The 24,417-nt window shown below is 45.6% G+C and overlaps 1 protein-coding gene across 3 annotated transcripts in view; it reads left to right on the top strand.

Annotated features, from left to right (window-relative positions):
* EPB41L4B (erythrocyte membrane protein band 4.1 like 4B) overlaps positions 1-24,417 on the top strand; it is a 142,024-nt gene that overhangs the window by 15,363 nt on the left and 102,244 nt on the right. For all 3 annotated transcript variants that reach the window (XM_029203340.1, XM_029203338.1, XM_029203339.1), the window contains exon 2: positions 22,887-22,991. In XM_029203340.1, coding sequence (XP_029059173.1) covers positions 22,887-22,991 — 105 coding nt within the window. The remainder of the gene's footprint in view (positions 1-22,886; positions 22,992-24,417) is intronic.

The raw sequence follows: 24,417 nt of genomic DNA, 5'->3' as shown, positions 1-24,417 counted from the left end.
GGACTGGCCCCAGTTCTCGCACACAGGCTGGCAGTGGCAGATCCCGTGGGTATTCGAGGGAGAGAGTGAGAAGAGGGGATCTGGATGTGGGATGTTTCAATGGGAGAGCGGGGAATCCGAGGTCGGAAGTGTTTGTTCAGGATGCTTCAGTATTCCACTTAGGATGTATTCCGCTTTGAAGTCCAGAAGCTTTTAGCTTTGTTCTAAAAGCTGTGACAGATAGTTCCTCTTCATTAAAGAGGCTCCTGAAGAAAAATGCAAAAATTACGTGCTGTCTTCTGAAAGGAAAAGAATTACCTGTACTTGGGTTACTGTAACATGTCATTTATCTTATTAACTCACTTCAGGGGATGAGCACTTCCACATAGATGAGTTTTCCAGAGAGGAGCAGTTCATTCTGTTTACTGACAGGACCTGTTTTATTCCAGCTATTTCATTTATTCATTAAAAACAACAAAAAATGATGCAAATGAACTTATTTACAAAACAGAAACAGACTCAGAAAACAAACTTATGGTTACCAGAGGGGGAAGGGGGGGAGGGATAAATTAGGAGGTTGGGATTAACATATTCGCACTACTATATATAAAATAGATAATCAACAAGGACCTACTGTAGAGCACAGGGAACTCTACTCAATACTCTGTAATAACCTACGTGGGAAGTAGAATCTGAAAAAGAGCAGATATATGTATAACTAAATCACTTTGCTGTACACCTGAAACTAACACAACATTGTAAATCAACTGTACTCCAATATAAAGTAAGAATTTTAAAACAACGCAAAACGAAAACACGGCAAAACGCAAGATCAAACTACAGAAACAGAGAGATCATCTAGTGTGTGTAAGGCACCATGCGAGGAATATGAAATGATCAAAAATGTGGGCCCTGCGTCTAAGGAGCTCATTTGGTGTGGGGTGTGGGATTGTCCTTGAATTGTCCTGCACGTCTCCTGGCCTCCAGCTTTGCCTTGGTAGCCCAGGGTCAGCGTGCTGAGGATGTCAAGGTTAAAAGACCCCCCCACCCCCACCCCACCATGGTTCCAGGCCTCCACATCGTCTGGATACTCAGGTGGGCTGTGTATCACGTTCCAGCCTTCACCTCGTCGTTGCTTTACTTCCTGGCTCTGCCGGCACATACCTGCGACTCTACACCAGGATCACTGGGCATGGGGGGAGGGTCCCCATCATCAGAATGTGGTACCACGTGCAGCCAAGTTGGAGAACCAGTGCTCTGCAGGGTCACGTGCTTTACGTTTGTGTAGTGTTTTAGGTTGAGATGGAGCTTTCGCCTTTCGTGGCTTAATGTAATCCTACTCGTAGCACCTCTTTGAGAGATTTGTGGGCGTTCCAGTTTTATCGAAAGTTCAGCAGCAAGGTTTCTGCCCAGCTAGTAAATGTGGGTTTCTTCCCACAGCTAGTAAATGACAGGACCACACCTTAAGCCCTTTTCGGGCTCTAAGTTCACTTCTCCCCAGTTCTTCCCCCGGGCTGTCAACTCTAGTGGTGCTCGAGCTGCCGCACCCTCACTCCTCACACTTCACTTCTTGCCTGGGTACCTTTGCTGTGTATTCCCTTTCTTCTTTATCTCATAAGAGTCCAGTCGTCTTTGAGGACCCATGTCAGATGCGACCATGTTTGTGAAGCTTGTCCTGAGCCCCCGCCCCTCCCACCCACCCTGCTCCTCCTGTGTCGTATTCCCTCTCCTGCCTGGGAAGCTGCAGGGCGTCGTGCCTTGCCTGGGACGTAGTACATTTCATGTCATAGTAGTTATTCATGTAGTAATTTGAGTAATAACTAACATTGCTGACTTCTTGTTTTGCAAATGTTTTTATTTTGGTGAAATACAAATAACAACAAAGTTTAACCATTTCGTACATTCACAGTGACAGGCAACCATCATTACTATCTAGCTCCAGAGCGTTTTCGTGACCCCTGGGTGCATTAAACAGTCATTCTCCATCCTCCCCTCTTCCCAGCCTCTGGCAACCACTAATCTGTTTTCTGTCTCTGGATTTGCCAACTCGAGATATTTCAGGTAAGTGGAATCATATAGAATGTGTGGCCTTTTGTGCCTGGCTTTCACGCAGCATGTTTTCAAAATATATTGACCATTTACATTATGATTTAAGCACTTTACTGGCTTAACTCATTGACTCCTCACAACCCTATGCGTTAGATAGTTCCTATTAACATCCTCATCATACAGATAAAGAGATTGAGGCACAGAGAGGTTAAGCAACATGCTAGAGCACACACAGCACTTAAATGCTCTTGGTCCCTCCGCTGTCCTGCTGGTGTCTGCTCTTCCTGCTCTTGACCTTGATCTTTAGAGATTAGAGGTATAAGCTCAACCTATGAAGTTGAATTTGAAGGACAAAACCAAAATTCAAGACAGAATTCATCTACAGCAAAAGAACAAACTATGATGCAGCTCCAGGAGCAGAAACCTCCAGAGGTACCCCACAAGGACTGCAGAACAGAATTAGTGGGGGAGGGGGTGGATTCTACAGTGAAAGTTCTTGGCTTAGTTGGAGTGGTCAGTTTTGTTACAGATTTCTCACTAGTGTCAGAGGTCCAGTAGGGATTATATGTCTAGTATCGGAAGCCAGCTAATGTTCCAGGATCATAGAAATGTTGAGGAATGAGTCTTAAGAACTCCTAAAAGGTAGAGGGGATCCCAACTAGAAGATTTCTTACAAAAGTGGAGCTTACTATGTGCCAGACATAGTTCTGAGCGCTTCTCGTATACTTAAACTCAGTTAATTCTCACAAAAAGTTTACAAGGCAGCCACTGCCCTGTTGCACAGATGAGGAAACAGGTGCAGGACAGTTTAATGTCCCCTCCATGGCCTTGCCACTAGAATGTGGTGGACCCGGGAAGTGTGGTTCCAGCATCCATGGTCTTCATCTTTGTTTTTTTAACCTTAATTTTCTGGTTTTGATTATAACATACCTTTCCTGGAGCAGTGAGAACAGAGCAGCCTAGTTGCTTGAATAGGAAGGAAAAAAGGGGGAAACGATGAGAAAGATATTGGTTTTATAAAAAAGAAATGTTACGCTGTCATACTAGTTCTGTACTTTTTAAAATTTTTATTTATTGTTTTGAATTTATTTATCTTTGGCTGCATTGGATCTTTGTTGCTGTGCGTGGGCTTTCTCCAGTTGCAGCGAACAGGGGCTACTCTTGGTTGCTGTGTGCGGGCTTCTCATTGCGGTGGCTTCTCTTGTTGCGGAGCACGGGCTCTGGGCGCACAGGCTTCAGTAGTCGTGGCTTGCGGGCTTTAGAGCGCAGGCTCAGTAGTTGTGGCGCACAGGCTTAGTTGCTCCGTGGCCTGTGGGATCTTCCCAGACCAGGGCTCGAACCCGTGTCCCCTGCATTGACAGGCAGATTCTTAACCACTGTGCTACCAGGGAAGCCCTGTACTTTTTAAAAAAATTAAAGCATACCTATTTATTTTAGAATTTTTAGGAATTGTCGATTAAAACGTACAAAATAAAAATCATATAATACCTCCAGTAAGACATCACCACTTCATAACACTTTGGTGGTGTCCCTACCACCTTTTTGCTAAGGATGGCTAAAGAAGTTTCTTTCAACAAAAATTCGATCGTGCTCTTTATGCTTTTTTTTTTTAATTGTGGTAAAACGTGTTCTTAATCTTTACACTCTACTACCTCTTATATTTGAAGAAAAGCTTGGGGCAATCTGGACCTTGCCGGGGGAAGGAGAAATCTTATCTTTGCAGCCTAGGGAGCAGCTGCTCCCTGGTATAGGAGCGTCTGAAATGGCTGTGGTGTGAGAAGGCCCATTACTGGGAATTTATGGCTCATGCCGAACCAAGGTTGGCCACAGGTTTTGATATCCTGCTGAGAACGTGGGGTCTTCACGTGCGTTCTTAGTCTTCATCTCACTTGACCCTTGCTGTGGTCCTCACTGCTCAGCAGTGCAGCGCATCATCCCCATCTGGCTGGGAAGGTGGCTGAGCCCAGAAAGGTGTATTTGCTCTTTTGACCCTTGGGAGCTCTGCCGCCTCGTTTTGCTTCTCAGATCGCCTTAATCGCAGGCAGAATGGCTTGGGCACCATCAGAGCCGGACAGCTGAAGCCTTGAGGGGGTTGGCTGGAGGGAGAGCTGGATTTCCATTGGGGAGGGCTTCAGCGGAGGTGTCTGCGGGGTTGATTTTGACATTGAGTGATGGGGGATTGGCAGTCCAGGTGGAAGAACGGAGTGACCAGCCTTACTGAGGAGGGTACAAGGAAGATGTGTCTGGGAAACAGAATGCAGCTCAGGGGATGCTGAAGCGGGGGAGATGGGAAGGGAGGCTAGGACCACTGGACGCTTTGAGTTTGGCTCGGGGGTGGTTGAAGGTAGACAGTCAGACTAAGGCTGTTAGCTGCATTGCGGGTCTGAACTAGGGTGGTGCTGGCCATGGACAGAGGGGCGGATGCAATGGAGTCTGAGGACATGGAATCCGATGGATTTGGTGGCTGGATTTAGCAGTGGGATAGATGGGAAGCCAAGCCGTGATCCCCCCATTTTGTGCATGGCAGGTTGGTGGGGTTGAGAACCTGGGGGTGGAGGGGCAGTGGGAAGGGGCCCTAGTACTGTGCTTGCTGGGTCCCTGGTTTTTTTCAAGTTTGCAAATGTAAGGGTTTTTTTTTGCATTTTGTTTCTTTAAGAGGACTGCCAAATGGTATGAACTTCAAGGTGCCATAAAGCCTGGATTCACTCCTGGTTGTATTTTAGTTGAGGCCAGTGTGAGGGCCCAGTGGGTCAGACACTTGGAGAGGAGTGTGGTAAGAGTTTCAGTGCAAGTCACACCCATGGGGCCAGCTGTGAGGCCAAGACGGAGAGGAACAGATGCTGCCAGCCATAGACTTGTAGAAGCTTGTTCTCGGCCAGGCTCTGGGCTGGGTCAGCCCACACAGTCCCCGAGCACAGGTGCTAGGGTTTCTGTCACCATTGTATACGTGAGCAAAGGAAGGCAGCCTGAGCTCTTGCCCCTCTGCTCTGTTGCCTCCCAAACCTGGGTGGCCTTGATATCTTCAAGGAAGAGTGAATAACAAGAAACACGGGCATTTATTGAGGGCCTCCTATTGGCACAGAACCACACTAGGGGCCAGGTGGATACAAGACTGAGTCAAGGATGCATCTCTTTCCTCGGGTAACTGCTATTTAGTGAGAAGATGTGTCTTTTGCATTGGCAGAGAAAGCTGCAGGTTTTACTTGCTTTTACCCACTTTTACCCAGTTTTCTCACTTAAGGAGGAAGAGCCAGGGCAAGAGACAGGGAAAAAAAAACCCCAGTGGTCCACCCTGCTTCTCAGAGGACACTGCAGGCCAGAGCTCTGGGATGGTTGTGGCTGCACATTTTAGGTGCAGAAGCTGGTATCTGGAACATGGGACCCGGGGAGGAAAGCAGGGTTTGAGTAATTCATTGAAAACCATGGCTCTGAATCCCAGTGCAGGTTATTTTTATCTCAAACGTTTGTCTCAAAGCTTTATAGTTTATCCACAGAAGATGGCATGAGAAGGGTGATGAAGACATGTCTATACTGTGTGGCCCAAGGTGAATTTTAAAACTCGCCTTTCTGTATTCACAGGCATTATGCCTAGTGAAATAAGCCTTACACAAAAGAGTACCTTTCTGGATGATTCCATTTCTGTGCAGTTTCAGAACTGGCAAAACTAATCTGGGGAAGAAACAATTCAGAATAGGTGTTGCTTCTGAGGGAGTGGGGACGGCCAGGGATTGACTGGGAAGGGGCACCCAGGATCTGGGGCGAGAGGAATGTGCTGAATGGTACAGGGGTGTGGGTTACACAAATGTTGCCATCTGTCAGAAGGGAACAGCTCAGGTTTGCACATTTAGATGTAAGCAAGTGTACCACCATCGCCCCAAAAGAAGTGTGAGAAAATTAATGGAGGGCGGGGGAAGGAGGGAGTAGAGGAAAAGATGACATAGAACGTTGATCATTGTTAAGGCTGAGTGACAGGTGTTTACTATACTATTATGTTTACTTCGCATTTATTGAAATTGACCCTGAAAAAGAGTTTTAAAAGAAAGAGCGCACTAGCTTATCTTCGTTGATTTCGCCTCCTGCCAGGAATTCAGCCTGTTTGGTGTCCTCTGGGGAAAATGCCGTCTCGGTGGGCAGTGCGGCTGGTCCCAGTTGCCCCCGGCTGTGGGCTCTCCAGACATGCTTACTTTTTGCCTTGTCGGTGGCTCTGAATTTTGGCTTCCTCCCCGGGCACCTGCCACCTCCCCTGTCCTTTTGTCCTCTGTCCTTTTGCTTCGGGAATAGGCCCTCCCCTTTTGTGACTTTGACCGTCCCACGCCACCCACACCTGGTGCTTCTCATGGAGTCCGCCTCTGCCGAGTCCAGGTCATTCACTTGGGCCTCATTTCCCAGCCACTTAGGGCTGTGAAGTGCCACTTGTGTGCCTTTGTTCAGCCATCAAGATCTGTGGAGGGGAGGGACGCCAGCCCCACGTCCCACCTGGCCGTAAAAGAGTACATGCTCCGTTTACATATAGAACTTCAAGACAGGCGCAGCCAATCTGTAGCCCCTTAGGGAGGGCGGGAGGGAGGGAAATTGGGAAGAGGCACACAGGGACTTCCAGGAGGCTGGGAACTTTCTGTGTTTTGACCTGGGTGGTGGTTGCATAGCTGTGGTCACTTCTGATAATTCCTAGAGTTGTACACGTGGGACCTGTGCAGTTTTGTCTGTGTATGTCATGTTCCAATTAGAAAGTAGACTAGAGGTCCGTACAAGGCTTTAAAAAATTCCCGCATTTCACATAAAGAAATTCGAATTTTGTAGCTTTCTTGAAAAACTGGAAGTCTGATAGCACAGTCTGAATTCCAAGTAGTTGACTAGATCTGTGTGGTGACTGACCCCCATTCACTTGTGTATACCGTCCTGCAGGAACCCCCTGGAATGGGTGGCACCTGCATAACCCCATATAGAGTTCCCTCCTACTTTTACATTCCCTAGGTCCCTGAGGAGGTATGGGGGTTGGGGTTCAATGCCTGGATTAGAGTCAGTCTTGTAGGAATACCTTTTGACATGGATTTGAAGTCCTTGGGTGCTGAGGTCTCCTCTTATGTGTGAAGCCATCACAGGCGAGTTAGTTCTGCTTGAACTGGGGGAAGTTGGGGTTAGCTTATGACCAATCCATAGCAGTTAGAAATGTTGAGGAGTTACTGCATCTGTACCTAGGTGTTTAGTTCTGTAAATTATTTCCTATTTGTGTCTTCTACTTTAAAGTAACGTTCCATAATACTAGTTAATGCTTTTACCTTGCTTGGTATCCAGCTGTTGCTTTTTTTTTTTCTTAATAAATTTATTTATTTATTAATTTATTTTTTTTTGGCTGCATTGGGTCTTCGTTGCTGCGCGCAGACTTTCTCTAGTTGCGGCGAGCGGGGGCTACTCTTCGTCGCAGTGCGCGGGCTTCTCATTGCGGTGGCTTCTCTTGTTGCAGAGCGCAGGCTCTAGGCGCACGGGCTTCAGTAGTTGTGGCATGTGGGCTCGGTAGTTGTGGCTCGCGGGCTCTAGAGCACAGGCTCAGTAGTTGTGGTGCACGGGCTTAGTTGCTCTGCGGCATGTGGGATCTTCCCTTCCCTGACCAGGGCTCTAACCCGTGTCTCCTGCATTGGCAGGCGGATTCTTAACCACTGTGCCACCAGGGAAGTCCTCAGCTGTTGCTTTTGAAAATGCATATATGATTGGAACATTTCCTCTTTAGTTCATGAGTAAGGAAAGGCTCACATTCTGTGTGGTGAACTTGCAGTCGAGATTCTTCTCACTGTAGCTCACACGAACCACAAACCACATACCTCAGGGAGATAATCTTGACAGTGCTGTCTCTACAGATCCAAGCCTATGGAGAGGCTGTAGGCATCACACCCTCCTTTTCTTCTTCTGAATGGATTATTCTCTGCCTTCTTCTGGCAGGAGACTTTTTTAAGACTACTGACTCACCAAAGGAAAAAGAGAAAAGAATGAAAAAATCAAAGGCCACCTATAAAAAGACAGCTTTGTTTGTATACCCCTCCATCAGGTGCGTGGACGGTGGTGCCTCAGTTATAGTTTTATGACCCTAACAGCCAAGCTCACCAGAGACAAGGTTAAAAGTTTTATGTGCTTTTCCACTCATTAACCTTTTTTGAAAATCTTCTATGCACAGAGCCAAGTAAATTAAGCCCTGAAATTCAGTGCCTTAGCAGTTGGTGTGATCACTAAAAGTGCTAAAATGCAGGCTAATTTGCTAGCTGTGTTCATTGTTCATCCTTATGGAATCCCAGCCAGGGGTGGGACTTGAGGAATTTGGGATCTAAGACTGGGCTGCGGCTCGAGGAGTATCCGGGCTGTTGGGGACATGTCTCACCATCAGCTCCCGGGGAGTGCCGTGCAGAGTGTCTACGGGCCGCCACCCAGCACAGGCTCTGGATTCCTAGAGGGACATGGTGGGAAGTTCCCAGGGCTTGGTCCAAGGTCCTAGGCACAGCCGTGACCATGCTGGATGGGGTCCTCTGTGTATGTTTTCATCCCACCCTCACCGTTGCTTGGTGGGATGTGTGCTGTGGTTATGTCCATTTCACAGGCCAGAAACAGGCTTGGAAAGGTTAACAGGCTTGGGAAGGTTAAGGGGCTTAGTGGGGGTCATGCTGACTCTGAGTGGTGGAGCCCAGATTCAAAACTGGTCCTAACTTGAAGCTGTGTCCCTCCCGGTACTAGTCAGATCAGGAGGCCGTAACAGAGGACCATGGTCTAGGTGGCTTCAACGACAGAAACTGGTCTTCTCACAGTTCTGGAGGCTGGAATTTCAAGATCAAGGTGCCGGCAGAGTCCGTGTTCTCTGAGGCCTCTCTCCTTGGCTTGTAGATGGCCACTCTCTTGCTGCCCCTTCTCCCTCTGTCTTCAGATGTTCTTTTCTGTGTGCATTCTTGTTGTCTGTGTGTGTGACCTAATCTCTCTCTTTATAAGGACACCAGTCATAGGATAGGGTCCGCTCCAATGAACTCATTTTAACTTAATTACCTATTTAATTACCTCTGTCTCCAATTATAGCCACATTTGGAAGCATTGGGGGGTTAGGTCTTGAACATATGAATTTTGGGGGGGACACAGGTTCATCTCATAACACTCCCCGGTCACTCCACCTCTGTAAAGCTCGTCTTCTGGGAGTGATATGCTACCTAGAATGAGGCCATCTGCATCCACGGACCTGCCCTATGGGTGAACCCTGGGGCCAAGCTCTGTCAAATTCATCATTTCATTTCGTGTAATCCTCAGACATCCCTACCAGGTAAGATGTTTCCTGACACCAGTCTCGGCCTAAGCTGGGTACCAGAGCTGGGACTCAGATCCCTGCCACGCTGATCCCAGAGTCCATGCCTTCAGCCACTGCATCGTGGGGTGTGTTGTGACACCCAGAAATTTCAGAGCTGTAAAGGGCTCCACAGAGAAAAAGGGAATGGTCATTATAGGACCTAGTAATTTAGGGAAGTATGTGAGGTAGCACTGACCTGCCTTACTTTGCAAATTTAGTCGTGTTCCTAAGTTGCAGGATGGGTGGGGGCAGTGGTCCACCCGAAATTAGTTCTTTCTGTTCATGTTTCTTGGCTGGGTTTCCTGGGAATTCATTGCATATTTATTTATATGGAGTTATTTCCTTTCAGAATTACACGGAGGGGGAATCTGCAATCTGGCAGCAAAGAGTAATTTGACAGTTTATTTTCAGGGCCGCCCTTCTTCCAGCAGCTTGTTTCAAGCTCAGCCTCCGGCACAAAGGCATCCATCATTTTAATTGCATGTTACTGTTTAGCCAGGCACAAATTTGTTTCATTTTCTTTTTCCTTTCTCCTGTGGTTTTTTTTCTTTCTTTCTTCCTTTTTTTTTTTTTTCCTTTTCTGATCCCCCATTTTAAAAAGCCAAAAATATTTGCTCAAACCAAGCACTTTTTATAGTCAAGGAGTTTTTAACACTGAAATTTTTCGTATTGCCTATTTGGTTCTTAACCATTTCATAGCAGAAATGCTAGGCTGGTCTTTTTCTTTCCTATTCAAGTAACATAATGCATTTGTCACAAGATAGTCCTAAGAAAGAAAATTATATTGGTCTCAGGGTCAGAAGGCTGGTGGTTCTATTCCTGGCCTTGTATTGGTTGCCTGACCTGCTTCTGGCCTCGTTTTTCCCCATCTGTAAAATGAGGGACTTGAATGAGCCGATTTCTGGACCATCCCTGTGTTCTTCTTTGGTAACTCGGATGCCGAGAAGGGTTCTGTATGGGACCCTTGTCACCATGGCTGTCTGGAGTTTGGCCGAGGAGCTTGTCCTGTCCCATATCACATGTTTGTATTCTGCTGGGCCGCAGATGGTGGTACTTTAGTTCAAGATTAAGAATCAACCCTAGGGACTTCCCTGGTGGCACAGTGGTTAAGAATCCACCTGCCAATGCAGGGGACACGGCTTTGAACCCTGGTCCGGGAAGATCCCACATGCTGCAGAGCAACTAGGCCCGTGAGCCACAACTACTGAGCCCATACGCCACAACTACTGAAGCCCGCGTGCCTAGTAGCCATGCTTTGCAACAAGAGAAACCACCGCAATGAGAAGCCCACGCACTGCAACGAAGAGTAGCCCCCACTCGCCGCAACTAGAGGAAGCCTGCGCCCAGCAACAAAGACCCAATGCAGCCAAAATTAAATAAATAAATTAGAAAAGAGAAAAAGAATCAATGCTGTATCCCTCAGAAACGTTCTAAGGGATAAAAATCATTGTTTCCTTGAAATTAGGTAGAATGTGAACCTTGGTGTCCAAAGCTTAAAAAATTAGCTTTTACTGCTGCTCATACCTTTTTTCTTGCTGTAAAAGTATGTTATTTGTGTCTGCAAAATTGGGCACAAAGTACAGCAGTGCAGCCCCTTTGTAAGCCGCACCGAAGACTGGGGGTGGGGATGAAATGTGACTTAAGGTCCATAGTAGGTATTGAGTTGAATCTGGACGGACGTCTGTATATTGTATTTTGTTTTAGTGACATGGCAGAAAATTAGCTGTTACTGGCTTGGAGTCATCTTCTGCATCGCATAGCACCATCACCTTCCCTGTGGACAAAGGTTTCTCTTCCCAGCCACTGGCTTGGATGCTCGAAGGCAAGGCTCAGGCCAGACCGTGCTGACACCCTCCAACCTTCAACTCCTTTGTAGTTCGTGAGGTTTTCATTAAGTTTTATGGAAAATTTCAAATACACAAGTTGAGACAACTTGTATGACTCATCATACAACAGTATGATGAAACTGTCATGTACACAACACCCATATATTATTTTTTTCCTCTGGAGTATTTTAAAGCAACTCCCAAACAACTTATCATTTAACCTGTTAACACCTAAATGGGTAGCTCTGTCTCTCTCTATCTATATATATCTATTCACCACCCCGTTATCACACTCAGCAAAATGAACAATGACTCCTTAATGTCGTCTGATACAAAGTCCTCGTTCACCTTTCCCTCGCCATCCCAAAAATCTTTTTGTGGACGGTGGTTGGCTTGTTTGAATCAGGAGCCAACTGCAGACAACACACTGCATTTGGTCAGTAATGTCTTTTACGTGTCTTTGAATCCATAATAGTCCTCTCCCTCCTTTTCAGTGCAATTTATTGAGTTCTGAATATGCAGCTGGTAAATGTAGAGCAAGGCAGCCTCAGACATTTCAGCCCTTGATTTTAATGTCTTTCTCCTAAGCAGAGTTTGTGGCCTCTGAAGAAGTTTTTTGGCTTGTCTATCCCTTTTTTTAAGAATTAATATATTTATTATTCTAATTCCTCGTCTCCAAGCAGATGATACCTAAGTTAGCATCACTCTAGGCAACGTTTTTTAAAGTTAGGAAAAACTTTGACATACTAAATCTTTTATAAAGTGCGCACACATGCCACACACATGTGTTATATCTGTGTACCTATATGGTTTTCATTCTGGTTATGTATTGAATAACAAATTCCCCCAGTGCTTAGTGGCTTAAAACAACAATCATTTATCGTAGTTCATGGGTTCTGTTGATCAAGAACCCATTGAGGGGCCAAGATGGGAATAAAGACACAGACCTACTAGAGCATGGACTTGAGGATACGGGGAGGGGGAAGGGTAAGCTGGGACGAAGTGAGAGAGTGGCATGGACATATATACACTACCAAACGTAAAATAGATAGCTAGTGGGAAGCGGCCACATAGCACAGGGAGATCAGCTCTGTGCTTTGTGACCACCTAGGCGGGTGGGATAGGGAGGGTGGGAGGGAGGGAGACACAAGAGGGAAGAGATATGGGGACATATGTATATATATAACTGATTCACTTTGATATAAAGCAGAAACTAACACACCATTGTAATGCAATTATACTTCAATAAAGATGTTTAAAAAAAAAAAACCCGTTGAGGTGGGACTCAGCTAGGATTTTCTTTTGCTTTTCATGGCGTTGACCAGGATCGCCCAGGAGTACTTAGTTGCAAGATTGGCTGGTGTAGAGGGTCCATGATGGCTGCACGCACATCTGGCACCTTGACAGGGATGGCTGGAGGCTGGGCTCAGCTGGGACAGTTGAGAGGAACATCTGCTCATGGCCTCTTCAGCATGGTAGTCTTAGGGTAGTTGGATTTTTCACATGGTGGCTGGCTCTTCCCACAGAGCAAGCATCCCAAGAGAACTGTCACTCACCTTGGAAATCACAGAATATCACTAATGCCATATTCTGTTTGGTTGAAGCAGCGCCAGCCTCTTCCATATGCAAGGGAAAAAGAAAAAGACCTTGCAGCCATTTTTTTAGTGGCTACAGTTTAAAAGATTAACACAAAAATTAACACTGTAGGTACTTGCCACCGGGGACCTTTTAAGTCCCCATGTACTTGCTTCTCTTTTGATGTAAGATGGAGGGCACTGGGATGAAAAGCCCCTGCCTTAGAGGTCATTCATGGCAGTCTCCGTCCCATTCTCTAGGGCTTCGAGTGGACTCAGTTGGGCAGAGAGTACTGTGACTGGTTCATGACTCACCTAGCTTAATAATAAAGGTGAGGAGAGGCTCGCAATCCAGAATTCTAAGAGTCATTTGTCCAGTGGACCTTTGTGTTAGGGAGGTTGTCTGATATTTTTGTCCTGGTCTGTAGGGATCGCATATGAAAATGTGCCTGATACTAGCTACCCCGAAGTTAACGAGTATTCAACATGCGCTGTTTCAGTGTTTCTTATTGAGAGTGGGAGGTATAATATTTGAAGTGTTGGGTGAAACCAGTTTTCAGGGCTGGTTCTCCAGGATCAAGTAGCTTTAGTATCCAGACTTCATTCAGCATCTTGAGGATTGAAAGGGAACCCCTCCCTTCAACTAACCGCTGAGTCACATGTGTTAGGCATGCTTGGAAGGAGCTATAGGGAGACAGAAACCGAAGTCATTAGGAGGTGTTAGGTATTCCACACGGATTGAAAGAAGGTTCATAGGCTCATGGCCGTTGGGACCATTTAATTCTCACAGCAGAAACAAATGAGGGCTTTGACTCTTTGCTGAGATATAAATACAGTTTGGCCTGAAGATGGTTTATCAGCCTGGAACAGGGGCTGATCAGTAGTTAATCAATAATGCAACACGAAGTCTCAGTGCTTTAGATTGGTCTCTCCATCAGTTGAAGCCAGTGTGGTGCTCTGTTCTGGACCCCTTAAGCCTACAACCTGCCCACCCAGACCTCATGTTGCACGTGGAGAGCCCCACGTCCCTGGTTGAAAGCAAACCCTGGTCGTCACTGCCTCCTTTCACTGACTCACATACCAAGATGACTTTCTTCTAAGATTGTTCTCACTTCCTTGTTGATCAAAATCAAGGGAAGTTGTTTCTGTAAATTTTCTTTTTAATTAATTTATTTTATTTTTGGCTGCGTTGGTTCTTTGTTGCTGCACATGGGCTTTTTTTCTAGTTGCGGCGAGCGGGGGCTACTCTTCGTTGCGGTGCATGGGCTTCTCATTGCGGTGGCTTCTCTTGTTGCAGAGCATGGGCTCTAGGCATGCGGGCTTCAGTAGTTGTGGTGCCCCGGCTCAGTAGTTGTGGCTCGCGGGCTCTAGAGCGCAGGCTCGGTAGTTGCGGCGCACGGGGTAGGTTGCTCCGCAGCATGTGGGATCTTCCCGGACCAGGGCTCGAGCCCATGTCCCCTGCAGATTCTTAACCACTGTGCCACCAGGGAAGTCCCCAAGGGCAGTTGTTTTTGCTGTGTCCTCTGAGTTCTAAGAGGTTGTTAGCCAGGCAAATCAGGAAATTAATCACATGTGCCCTGTTTTACCAGAATTGAATTTCTGGGAGCTGCCCAGCCTGTGGATGTCCCCCACGCACCGTGTCTTGACTTCTGTGTTAGTATGTGAGCAAATCAACTACTTTGTGTTCTGCCACAGCTTCCCTGCCCTCCAGACAAAACTGGAATTGCCCCCACCCCACCCCACCATGAGATCTATTTGTGTCGGACCATGTGGCCCTGTATCCCAGCTGTAGCCAAGGCCACATGTGAAGTAGGCTCTCAGCAGCCATGTGTTGAATTGGGCTTAAGAAACATTTCTTGTTTGCTGGACATGGCTCATGTGTTTGGAGCCAAAGAGGTGAATGAGCTGACCGGAGAAGCAGCGGGATGAGGTGGAAAGAACTCTGTCCACCTGTCTAAGAATCTGGAAGGCTGGGTCCTGATTCTACGTCTGCTACTTGTAAGCAATATGAACTTGGTCACGTAATCTCTCTGAGGCTCAGGCTCCTTCTCTGCAAAATGGGGTCATGGAACCTTTGTAAACATGGAGATCCTCTTCAACTGGGAGATGGAATTTATAAGCTGGAGAGCCTGGCCTTCAGTCCAGCAGATTAGGGATACTTCTGCACAGTATTTGCATCAGTAGGTTCCAGTTTTGAGTCACCAGATCTTGCCGATGGCTGAGATGCTATTTCTCACTCATGATGAAGTTTCAAGGTAACTTTATTGGGTAATTTCAGATATTTGTCTTTACGACGTCCTGGTGTAAACAGTTTATATTTCTTTGTGATGACTTAATAGTGATGGCAATGGGGACAGAGACCCCTGGGCCACTTTGTGTGCGTGTGAGTGTAACAGAGAGCTAGTTTCCTGCTAAGGCTCAGAGAAAGCTAGCAAGTTACCAAGTTGCGGGGTGGGGTTAGGAACTAGTAACTCACCATGAATTAGAACTTCCTAGAAACAGTTGAAAGATACCTTGAGGTAGGTGCCTTCTGGGAACCGCTGGCCAGGAAGCCCACCGATGAGAACAGGTAGAGTTCCCGGAGCTGTTTAAACAGGGGTGTTTACGAACTTGGAAAGGAAGGAGTTGATCTCCAGGGACCAACAGGGATTTACCAAAAACACCAAAGCCTCGTTAGCCTCAGTGTTTCTTTAAATGGCATTACTAGATCACAGACTTCCTGTACCTCAGTTTTTGTTCAGCATCGGGCAAAAAGTATATCGTGTTATTCCTGTGGACACGGGAGAGAAATAAGGTTTGGACGAAAGTGATAATAATGCCTTTGTGTGTATAGGACAACGCAGTTTACAGGGCACGCGCATTTGCTTTCTTGCTTTTTTATTAACATAATGACTTAGCAAGGTGGACGGGGCGGAGGAGAGTACCCCATTTTTCAGACGGAGAGGCTGAGTCTCGGGGTGGGGCTTGCCTAGGGTCACCGTCATATTGCTAGAAAAGAAACAGAGCTGGTTTTCCAACCCAACATTTTTTTAAAAATAAATTTATTTTTATTTATTTACTTTTGGCTGCATTGGGTCTTTGTTGTTGCGCGCGGGCTTCCTCTATTTGCAGTGAGCGGGGGCTACTCTTCGTTGCGGTGCACGGGCTTCTCGTTGCGGTGGCTTCTCTTGTTGTGGAGCGTGGGCTCTAGGCTTGCGGGCTTCAGTAGTTGTGGCGCGCGGGCTCAGTGGTTGTGGCTCGCGGGCTTAGTTGCTCCCGGCACGTGGGATCTTCCCAGACCAGGGTTCGAACCCAATTCCCCTGCATTGGCAGACGGATTCTTAACCACTGCGCCACCAGGGACGCCCCCAACCCAACATTTTTGCCTCTGCGAGTTCCAGGGCATGCCCCCCTCCATGGTAAAACTGCGTGTATTTATAACCAGGCTGTGGCCACCATCGGACGGGTGCCTTACTACTGTAGAAATAAAGACACTGCCCCTCCCCCACCCCATACCCTCCACGCCTCACCCCTTCCTGATTATCAGATTTCCCATATGTTGCAAAACTAAGATCAATAAGTGGTATATGGGATAATAACCAGGGGGGTTAACCTTTAAATAATGTTCTTAAAAGGATAGATTGTGGGCCAATTTAAATAAGATGACATTTAATTGGAGCAAATGCAAAAATCTGCACTTAGGTTTCAAAACCATCGCCACACTTATTTTGGTTATTTTTTAACCCATATATAAAAATCCAGGACGTGATAATATTTCATAGAAGGCATAGCATTTTCATCAGCCAAAAGGGCAGGCCACAGTGTGGTATGGTTTTCAAAACACCAGTGTTCTAGACTGCTTTAGAACAGACAGGGAGTCGGGAACGGGAGATGGTAGTACCGGGGTTCTCCATCCAGGTCCCAGCTGGCTGTAGAGAATTCCCAATGAAGATGAACCAGGAAGATCAGACTTGTGCAAAGTGGGTTGTTTGAAGACTGTCTTGGGAGCTGAGGATTCTCCTAAACCCCCATCAGCAGTTATGTTTTCGAGCTTTAGAATGTCGAATGATAAAGAAGCAAAGATGAACAGGACAGGGTGCCGCCAACAGGAAGTTTAGTGATGATGATTGTCACTTGAAAGTGGCCATGGGGATTGGTTTGTTGCAGGTGGGGATAGCAATGGGGATGTAGGAGAGGAGGACACCTAGGCAAAGGAATGACACAGGCAACACTGTAGGGGTGGGACCTGCTGTCTGTGGTGAGTGGGCGGCGTGGTTGGAGAACACGTTTGCCTGGAGCCCAGGGTACATGTGAGGCCTGTGGGAGGGAGAAGGAGTATTGGGTTGGGCGGCATAGATTATGCAGAATCCCTAGCACCAGGCCAAGAAGCCTGCGCTTCATCCTCTGGTGGATGTTTCTGTGCAGAAAAGTGACTGAGATGAGGGCTGTGTTGTATGAGGACCATTCCGGCAAACACAAGGAAGATGGCCTTTAGGAGGGAGACGCTAGAGGTAGTTGGACCACTCGGGGGCTGTTGCTGAGGTCCGTATATGAGGTGATGTGGCCTGAGCCACAATGGAGAGGAAAGAGAGAGCCTTCTGAAGATGGATGCAGAGGGGCGTGCCATCTGATGGATGTGGAACTGGTGGATGGAAGAGAGCCTCGTGTGCCTGCAAGGCTCCTGAAATCCTTTCTCTGCCCAGATGTCATGCTTTCCACCAACTAGGATGTATACGCTTGACTAGCACTTGTACACACAGCTTATTTCCTCCTTTCAAGCCTACCTGGGATGCGCGGCATCTTATGCTATTGAGACTAATGAGATCTGGACGGATTGGCTTCTATCTTCTCTGTTCTTCCAGGACCACATTGCAAGTGGGTCAGGTTACAGTAAGACGTTGCCAGTTGCATCTATCTAAGAGGGTCAGGCTGGTTCATTTATTTGGGGGACAGTTAAGACACCCGCTGTCCAGCAGTCTTCCTTATCGGGACCGTGTCTGGGAACCAGTAAATAGGCAAAATCAGAACCTCTGACTGGCTAACAAAGATTTCACGATGTCCATACCTTTCCCTGCTGGCTGGCTGCCTGACCCAGTCTTTAACCAGCAACTCTGTACTCTTACTTTACACCTGATTTTCATGCACGTGGTTATTTTTAGCTCCTCTCAGATCAGAAGGAGCTGCTCTAGAGAGACATACTGTCTCCACACCACTGGTTGCTGGTCCCTGTAAAAAATGATGTGCTGAGACGGGAGGAAGAAAAACTAGGCAACGTGGATGTAAGAACTCGAGGGTAGAGCTCTCTAGATCCTGCTGTGTTTGGGGACAGCTCTCCATACGTGTCTTGCAGTTGGTAGACTTCAGGATGGTGATGGGGACTTCGTAAGGTTTTACAATGAGTATATTCTGTTTGGGAAGGCAGGGAGGTAAGTGGTGTTGCTACTTATGGGCTCGGGTCTTAAGCTGTTTAGAACGACGTTGCTCCGCAAGAAGGACTTGTTCTTCCTGTAGCTGCTCCCTTCCAGACTTTGTGACCCCAGCAGACCCCAATGCCTAGAGGGTGGCTGGCATTCGATGAGCAGTTGGTAAATATCTGTTGAATGAATGAATGAATGGATTCATCACAGAGGGGGAGACCCAGTTAATGACGAGGCAACAAGGAGCAGCTTCCATTCTTGTCACATTAACAGGTCTCCTGGTGTAAAATCACTAGACAGCACTTCACATAATAGCCGCGAGGTTGTGTTTAGGTAAATGGCCTTGGAAGTAGAGCACAGTTCCCTAGATGCTTGTTCATGGAGAACTTAATTTGAAAAGATTTTAGTGAGTGTATTCTCATTTTTAGCCCTGCCGTTTGTGAAATATCAGTCTGTTTTTCGTGCTTCGGCATGGCCCATCCAGAAGATTTGTTTCGTGGCCCCATCCATCCCCCATGCACATATCCCCATCCATCCACACATCCATCCACACATCCATCCACACATCCATCCATCCATCCATCCAGCAAACACATTTGTGGAGTGCCTGCGTTTTGGGGATGGAGGGAAGAGAGAATGGTATCCAGGTGAACACAGCTGGTCTCTGCCCTTGGGAGTGCTCAGTCTGAAGCAGGAATAAGACAGGAACATGGGCAGCTGTGGTGCAGTGTGATAAGTGTGTATGTAATGAAGGCATGGGCCTGCTTGTGGGAACCCAGAAGAGGGGCACTTACTGCCCTGGAGCGGACGGAGAGAGTAGAGCTGGGAAGCTGCCGAAGGAGGGAATGTTTGGGCCAGTGAACCCGAGATGATAGCTTGTGGGCTTCTAGGGGCTGCCCTGAGTAAGATGTCCTGGCTGGCAGTGCAGATGAGTTATCTGGAACCTTCTCAGTTTTGAGAATGGACACTCTGTGGGCTGGGAGGAGTGAAAGATGGTTGATTCATGGACTGTGGTCTTGACCCTCCTATCTTCAACCTGCCTTTAACTCCCTGGGACCTCTGTTTCAAGGACCCTTCTGTTCATTCCAGCCCTCATAATTTCGCCAGATTCTTTTTAGAGCAGGAAAGGGCCATTGGGAATTCTCTTTTCCAGCAGAAAAGACCAAAGAGCATACTTGGAGGGAGGAAGGTGAGTGGGGGGAAGTGTTTATAGGTGAGTAAAAATAGTGTTTCCTATCCACCAGACCCTGCTGTATGCCACCCCCAAGTCCAGCTGAGTGAGGGTCTGTCAGCAGAGGAGCCAGTCTGGCATTGGCAGAAGGGACTCACTGCCCCTAGAAAGGTTCTTTTCCTAACCGCCACCTTGAGCTCATTCTAAATTAAGAGCCACTTTAGAAAGACATCAGAAAAGTAAAATTTGGAATGACCTAGACAGAAACTTGGGCTAACCTCCCTCATTTTACATGTGGGGAACTGTGCTTTTTCAGTTCATACTCTGAGAGTGTTAAAATTACATACCTGGATGGTAAGCCCTGAACCAAAATAGACCCAGGTGGGGAGCAGGTTGGATTTGGGGTCATTTGAGTTTTGGTGGCCCTGTATATTCAGGGCGCCATGGCCACGTCTGATTTGCAGCTGCAGGGGAAGTCCAGGATGACCGTATGGTTTGGGGGAAATTATGAATTGCTTAAGGTTGGAGTTAATGGTGCATCTGGGACTAGAGCACAGGTCTCTTGCTTTCTCCCAGCACAGTTCTTTCTGCCACATCCTGCTGCTAAAGCTTTACTCTATTTTTTTCCCACTAGGAAACCCACTAATGAAGCATTGGCACCGTGATAATAGGTGTTGCATGGGGCCAATAGCACTGGATAGTAATTGGAAGAAATACATCCAGAAGATGGATTGTTATGGGCAAGGAGGAAGAGTGCCAGAATTGTGATTTTTTTTTTTTTTTGAAATTGTATTTGCTGCCTAACAACTGCCAAAAGACCAGTGTTAAAAAAAAACTTGGGAAGAAAACCATCTATAGTTTCTCCACGCTAACACAGCTGTTTTAGTTTTTGCCAATTTCCTGTTTTTATCAAGTAGTCCATGTACAGTGCATACGTATTTTTATGTAGTTGGGATCACAGCTTTCTCTTAACAGAGTTAAGTACTGTGTTTACTTAACGTTTCTCATAAGAATTTTCCATATTTCGGTCTCATCTTCATAATCCTTTTTGGTTATGGCCGAATAGTATTCTGGAGTGCTGGTGGGCCCCAGTGCTGTGTTCTGTGATTGGAGTTTGAGTTGCTCTTCTTTTTGCCCTCCCGTGATCCTGCCTGTTTCTCCAGTAGATTAATTTATAGAGAACACCACTGCACGTCAAGTCTTCTGCTTCTGTTGAATTGATGCCTTCAGAGGAGTATTTCCAGGAAGGAAAGAGACTGTAATTCATTGATGTAGTTTTGATTTTTTTTTTTTGTTATTTATTTGTATAACGTAAGTACAGATGTACACATAAAACAAAGGTACAGTTTAATGAACTACTAGAAGGTAGACAGACACCCTTGTACCACTACCCACGTCAAAAGCTGGAACCCTGCCAGCCAGCCAGAAGTCCACCGTTGCCCCCTCCCTGTGCCCCCTCCAAGCCCCAAGAGCAACGACTGCTCTGTCTTTATTACAGTCACTTCTTTACTATCTTTCCAAGTTTGCTCACCCAAGTGTGCATCCCTAGATGTTTCAAGTTAAGTTATCCTTTTTTAAAAAAATCTCTTTTAAATCTCTTTTAATCTGTAGGTGTTCCCTCCATCTCTTCTCTTCCCTATAGTCTGTTGGTTGAAGAAACTAGGTCATTTGTCCTGAGGAGTTTCTAGAATTTTCCACAGGCTGGATCTCGCCAATTGCAGTCCCATGTAGTTTAGAACGTTCCTCTGCATTTCCTACAGTTGGCAGTTGGATCTAGCGGTTGAATCAGTCCCAGGGTTGATTTTTTTTTTTTTCCTGTGGAAAGAGAGGTGTGGGGAGCAAGATTATATCTTGGGTGGTGGGACGTTCTTCATGGCGAGGTACATAATGGTTGTCTGTCTCCTATTGCGATGTTAGTAGCCACTGGCATCCAATGCTTAGAGCCTGCCATTCATTAGAAGTTGCAAAATTGTGGTATTGCCATTCTGTTGTTCCTGCCTCATTTATTTGCTGGAATACTACTATAAAGAAAACCTTTGCCTCTCTACTATTTTTAATTATTTATAGAGATTCACGTACCATACAATTCATCTATCTGAAGCATGCAATTTAGTGGTTTTTAGTATTTTCGTAGCGTTGTGCATCAATCACCACAATTAATTTTAGAACACTTCATTAATCTCCAAAAAAATCCTACTCATCTTCGCTGTCACCCCGCAAACCTGGCAGCCCTAAGCAATTACTAATCTAATTTCTGTCTGTAGATTTACTGTTCTGGACATTTCAAACAATACGTGGTCATTTGTAACCAAGTTCTTTCACTTAGTATAATGTTTTCAGTATCCATTGATGTTGTAGCATGTATCAGAACTTTATTCCTTTTTATGGCCAAATAATATTCCACTGTATGGATGTACTGCATTTTGTTTATCCATTCATCAGTTGATAGACATTTGGGTTGCTTCCACTTTTTGGCTATCAGGAATAATGCTGCTGTGAACATTTTTGTACCAGTTTCTGTGTGAGCTTAATGTTTTCATTTTTCTTGGATATTTACCTGGAAGTGTCATTGCTGGGTCAAATGGTAACTCTAGGTTTAACCGTTTAAGAAACTGCCAGGCTGTTTCCTAAATCAGCTACACAATTTGACATTCCTGTCAGCAGTATAAGAGGGTTCCAGTTTCTCCAACATTGGTTATCTGTCTTTTTTATTATAGCCCTCCTAGTGGGTGTGAAGTGTCTGATTGTGGTTTTGATTTGCATTTCCCTCATGAGTAATGATGTTGAGCATCTTTTCATATGCTTATTGGCTGTTTTTCTATCTTTGGAGAACCATGTATCTATCTATCTATCTATCTATCTATCTATCTATCTCTATTTCCTTGACCTAATTTTTAATTGAATATGTCTTTTTATTATTGAGTTGTAATAATTCTTTGTATGTTCTAGATAGAAGTCTCTTGTCAGAAGTATGATTTGTAAAATTTTCTCCCATTCAGCGTTGTCTTTGTACTTTCTTGATATCTTGGTGTTCTTTGAAGCATAAAAGTTTTACATTTTTGATGATGTCCAGCTTGTTTTTTCTTTTGCTGCTTGCACTTTTGGTGTTTTATCTAGGAAACTGTTGCCTAATCCAAGGTCCTGAAGATTTGTGTGTATGTTTTATTCTGAGTTTTATAGTCTTAACTCTTACATTTAGGTCTTTGATTCATTTTGAGTTAATTTTTGTATATGTTGTCATCTGCTCTTTGGTTACCCAGTGCTACAGCTAAAGGCAGGATCAGTGCTTGATTTTTTTCCCCATTTATTTACCATTTATCATAATAAGTCACTGGTTTCCTAACCATCCTATGACGTTGTAGTTTGGTGGGTTTTCTTGTCATTATGTATGTATGCTTAGATTTCATCATGAGTTTGTATTATAATAAAAATAATTACATTTTTAAAAATTTGTGTACTGTGACACATGTATGCAATAGAGAGAGAAAAGTGATTTTGTGGTTTTTTTCTTTTTTTAGCCTTGTTTCTTATCCAGTTGTCACATCCTAAATTTTCTTCTACCCAATTGTCTTCCAGAAACATGCCAAAGGCCAGGATTTGTTTGATCAGATTGTGTACCACTTGGACCTGGTGGAAACAGATTACTTTGGCCTCCAGTTCCTTGACTCTGCCCAGGTTGCGGTATGTATGCCTTTGATTCCTTACAGGATGGATTGGCTTTTCATGCTAATCACAGATCCACAGTTGCTAGAAATTGGTAGAGAAAAACAGGAGTAAAACTGTGATATTGTTGCAGTAAGGAGCATTGGGAGGGAGGTGCTGGCACCCATGTGAGATGATGCATCCGTGGTGCCCCACCCTGGAGATGGCCAGTACCTGCGAAAGGAAGAGGAAGATGTGTTCCCGTTACACATGGGGATACACTAGGGGAACCTTTCCAAGCATAGGGATGCAGTATGGGCACATCTCTAGAGTAGGTAGAGAGAAGAAATATCATTATAGGAATTCTTTTAAGGATGCTGCTTGTATTTAACCAGCAGAAGAGGCTGTGCTACCCTCCTCTTCTGGACTCTTGCCAGGTGTAGCAAGCAGGTGCTGTGAACACAGCTGAATTGCAGCCGGGCTTAGTGGGCTCAGGGGCTGGGCAGTCGGAGCGGGTCTTGGCATTGCTCGAGAACCATCTTGCAGGCTCCAGCAGGTTGCGTTAGGTCAGCAAAGACTTCCCCCGCTTTGCCTGAGACAGAACTGTGTGCAGTGGAGGCGCTCAAGTACGTGAACTCGACACAGCTCAGAACCACTCTTTCATTTATTTTAATTTCTGTATTTATTTTATAACTGACCTACAGTACTATGTTAGTTCCTGTTACACAATGTAGTAATTCAGTATTTCTGTACATTTCTAAATGATCACCCTGAAAGCCTATTTACGACCCGTCACCGTACAGAGGTATTATCTTATTACTGACTGTATTCTCCACACTGTACATTTCATACCTGTGACTCACTTATTTTGCAACTACTAGATGTTTGTATGTCTTAATCTCCCTCACCTATTTCTATCTCCCTCCTTCCCCCCGGCAACCACCTGTTTGTTCTCTGTATCTGTAACTCTGTTTTGTAATGTTTGTTCATTTGTTCTGTTTCTTAGATTCCACATATAAGTGATATCATACCATGTTTGTCTTTCACTATCTGACTTATTTTACTTAGCATAATACCCTCTAGGTCCCTCCATGTTGTCACAAATGGCAAGATTTCATTATTTTTTTATGCATGAGTAATATTCCATTGCGTATGTATTATAGATACCACATCTTCTTTATCCATTCATCTATTGATGGGCACTTGGGTTGCTTCCATATCTTGGCTATTGTAAATAACAGTGCAATGAACATAGGGCTGCATATATCTTTTCTAATTAGTGTTTTTTTCCTTTGGATAAATATCTAGGAGTGGAAGTGCTGGATCATATAGTAGTTCTATTTTTAATTTTTTGAGGAACCTCCATACTGTTTTCCATAGTGGCTGCATCAATTTACATTCCTACCAACAGTGCATGAGGGTTTCCTTTTCTCCACATCCTCGCCAATACTTGTTATTTGTTGTG

This window comes from Monodon monoceros, unplaced genomic scaffold (genome assembly GCF_005190385.1).
Source record: "Monodon monoceros isolate NGI ecotype Baffin Bay Population unplaced genomic scaffold, NGI_Narwhal_1 Super_Scaffold_5, whole genome shotgun sequence".
Taxonomy (NCBI): Eukaryota; Metazoa; Chordata; class Mammalia; order Artiodactyla; family Monodontidae; genus Monodon; species Monodon monoceros.
The sequence above is the reverse complement of the archived record's forward strand: the minus strand, read 5'-3'. Positions and strand labels throughout refer to the sequence as shown.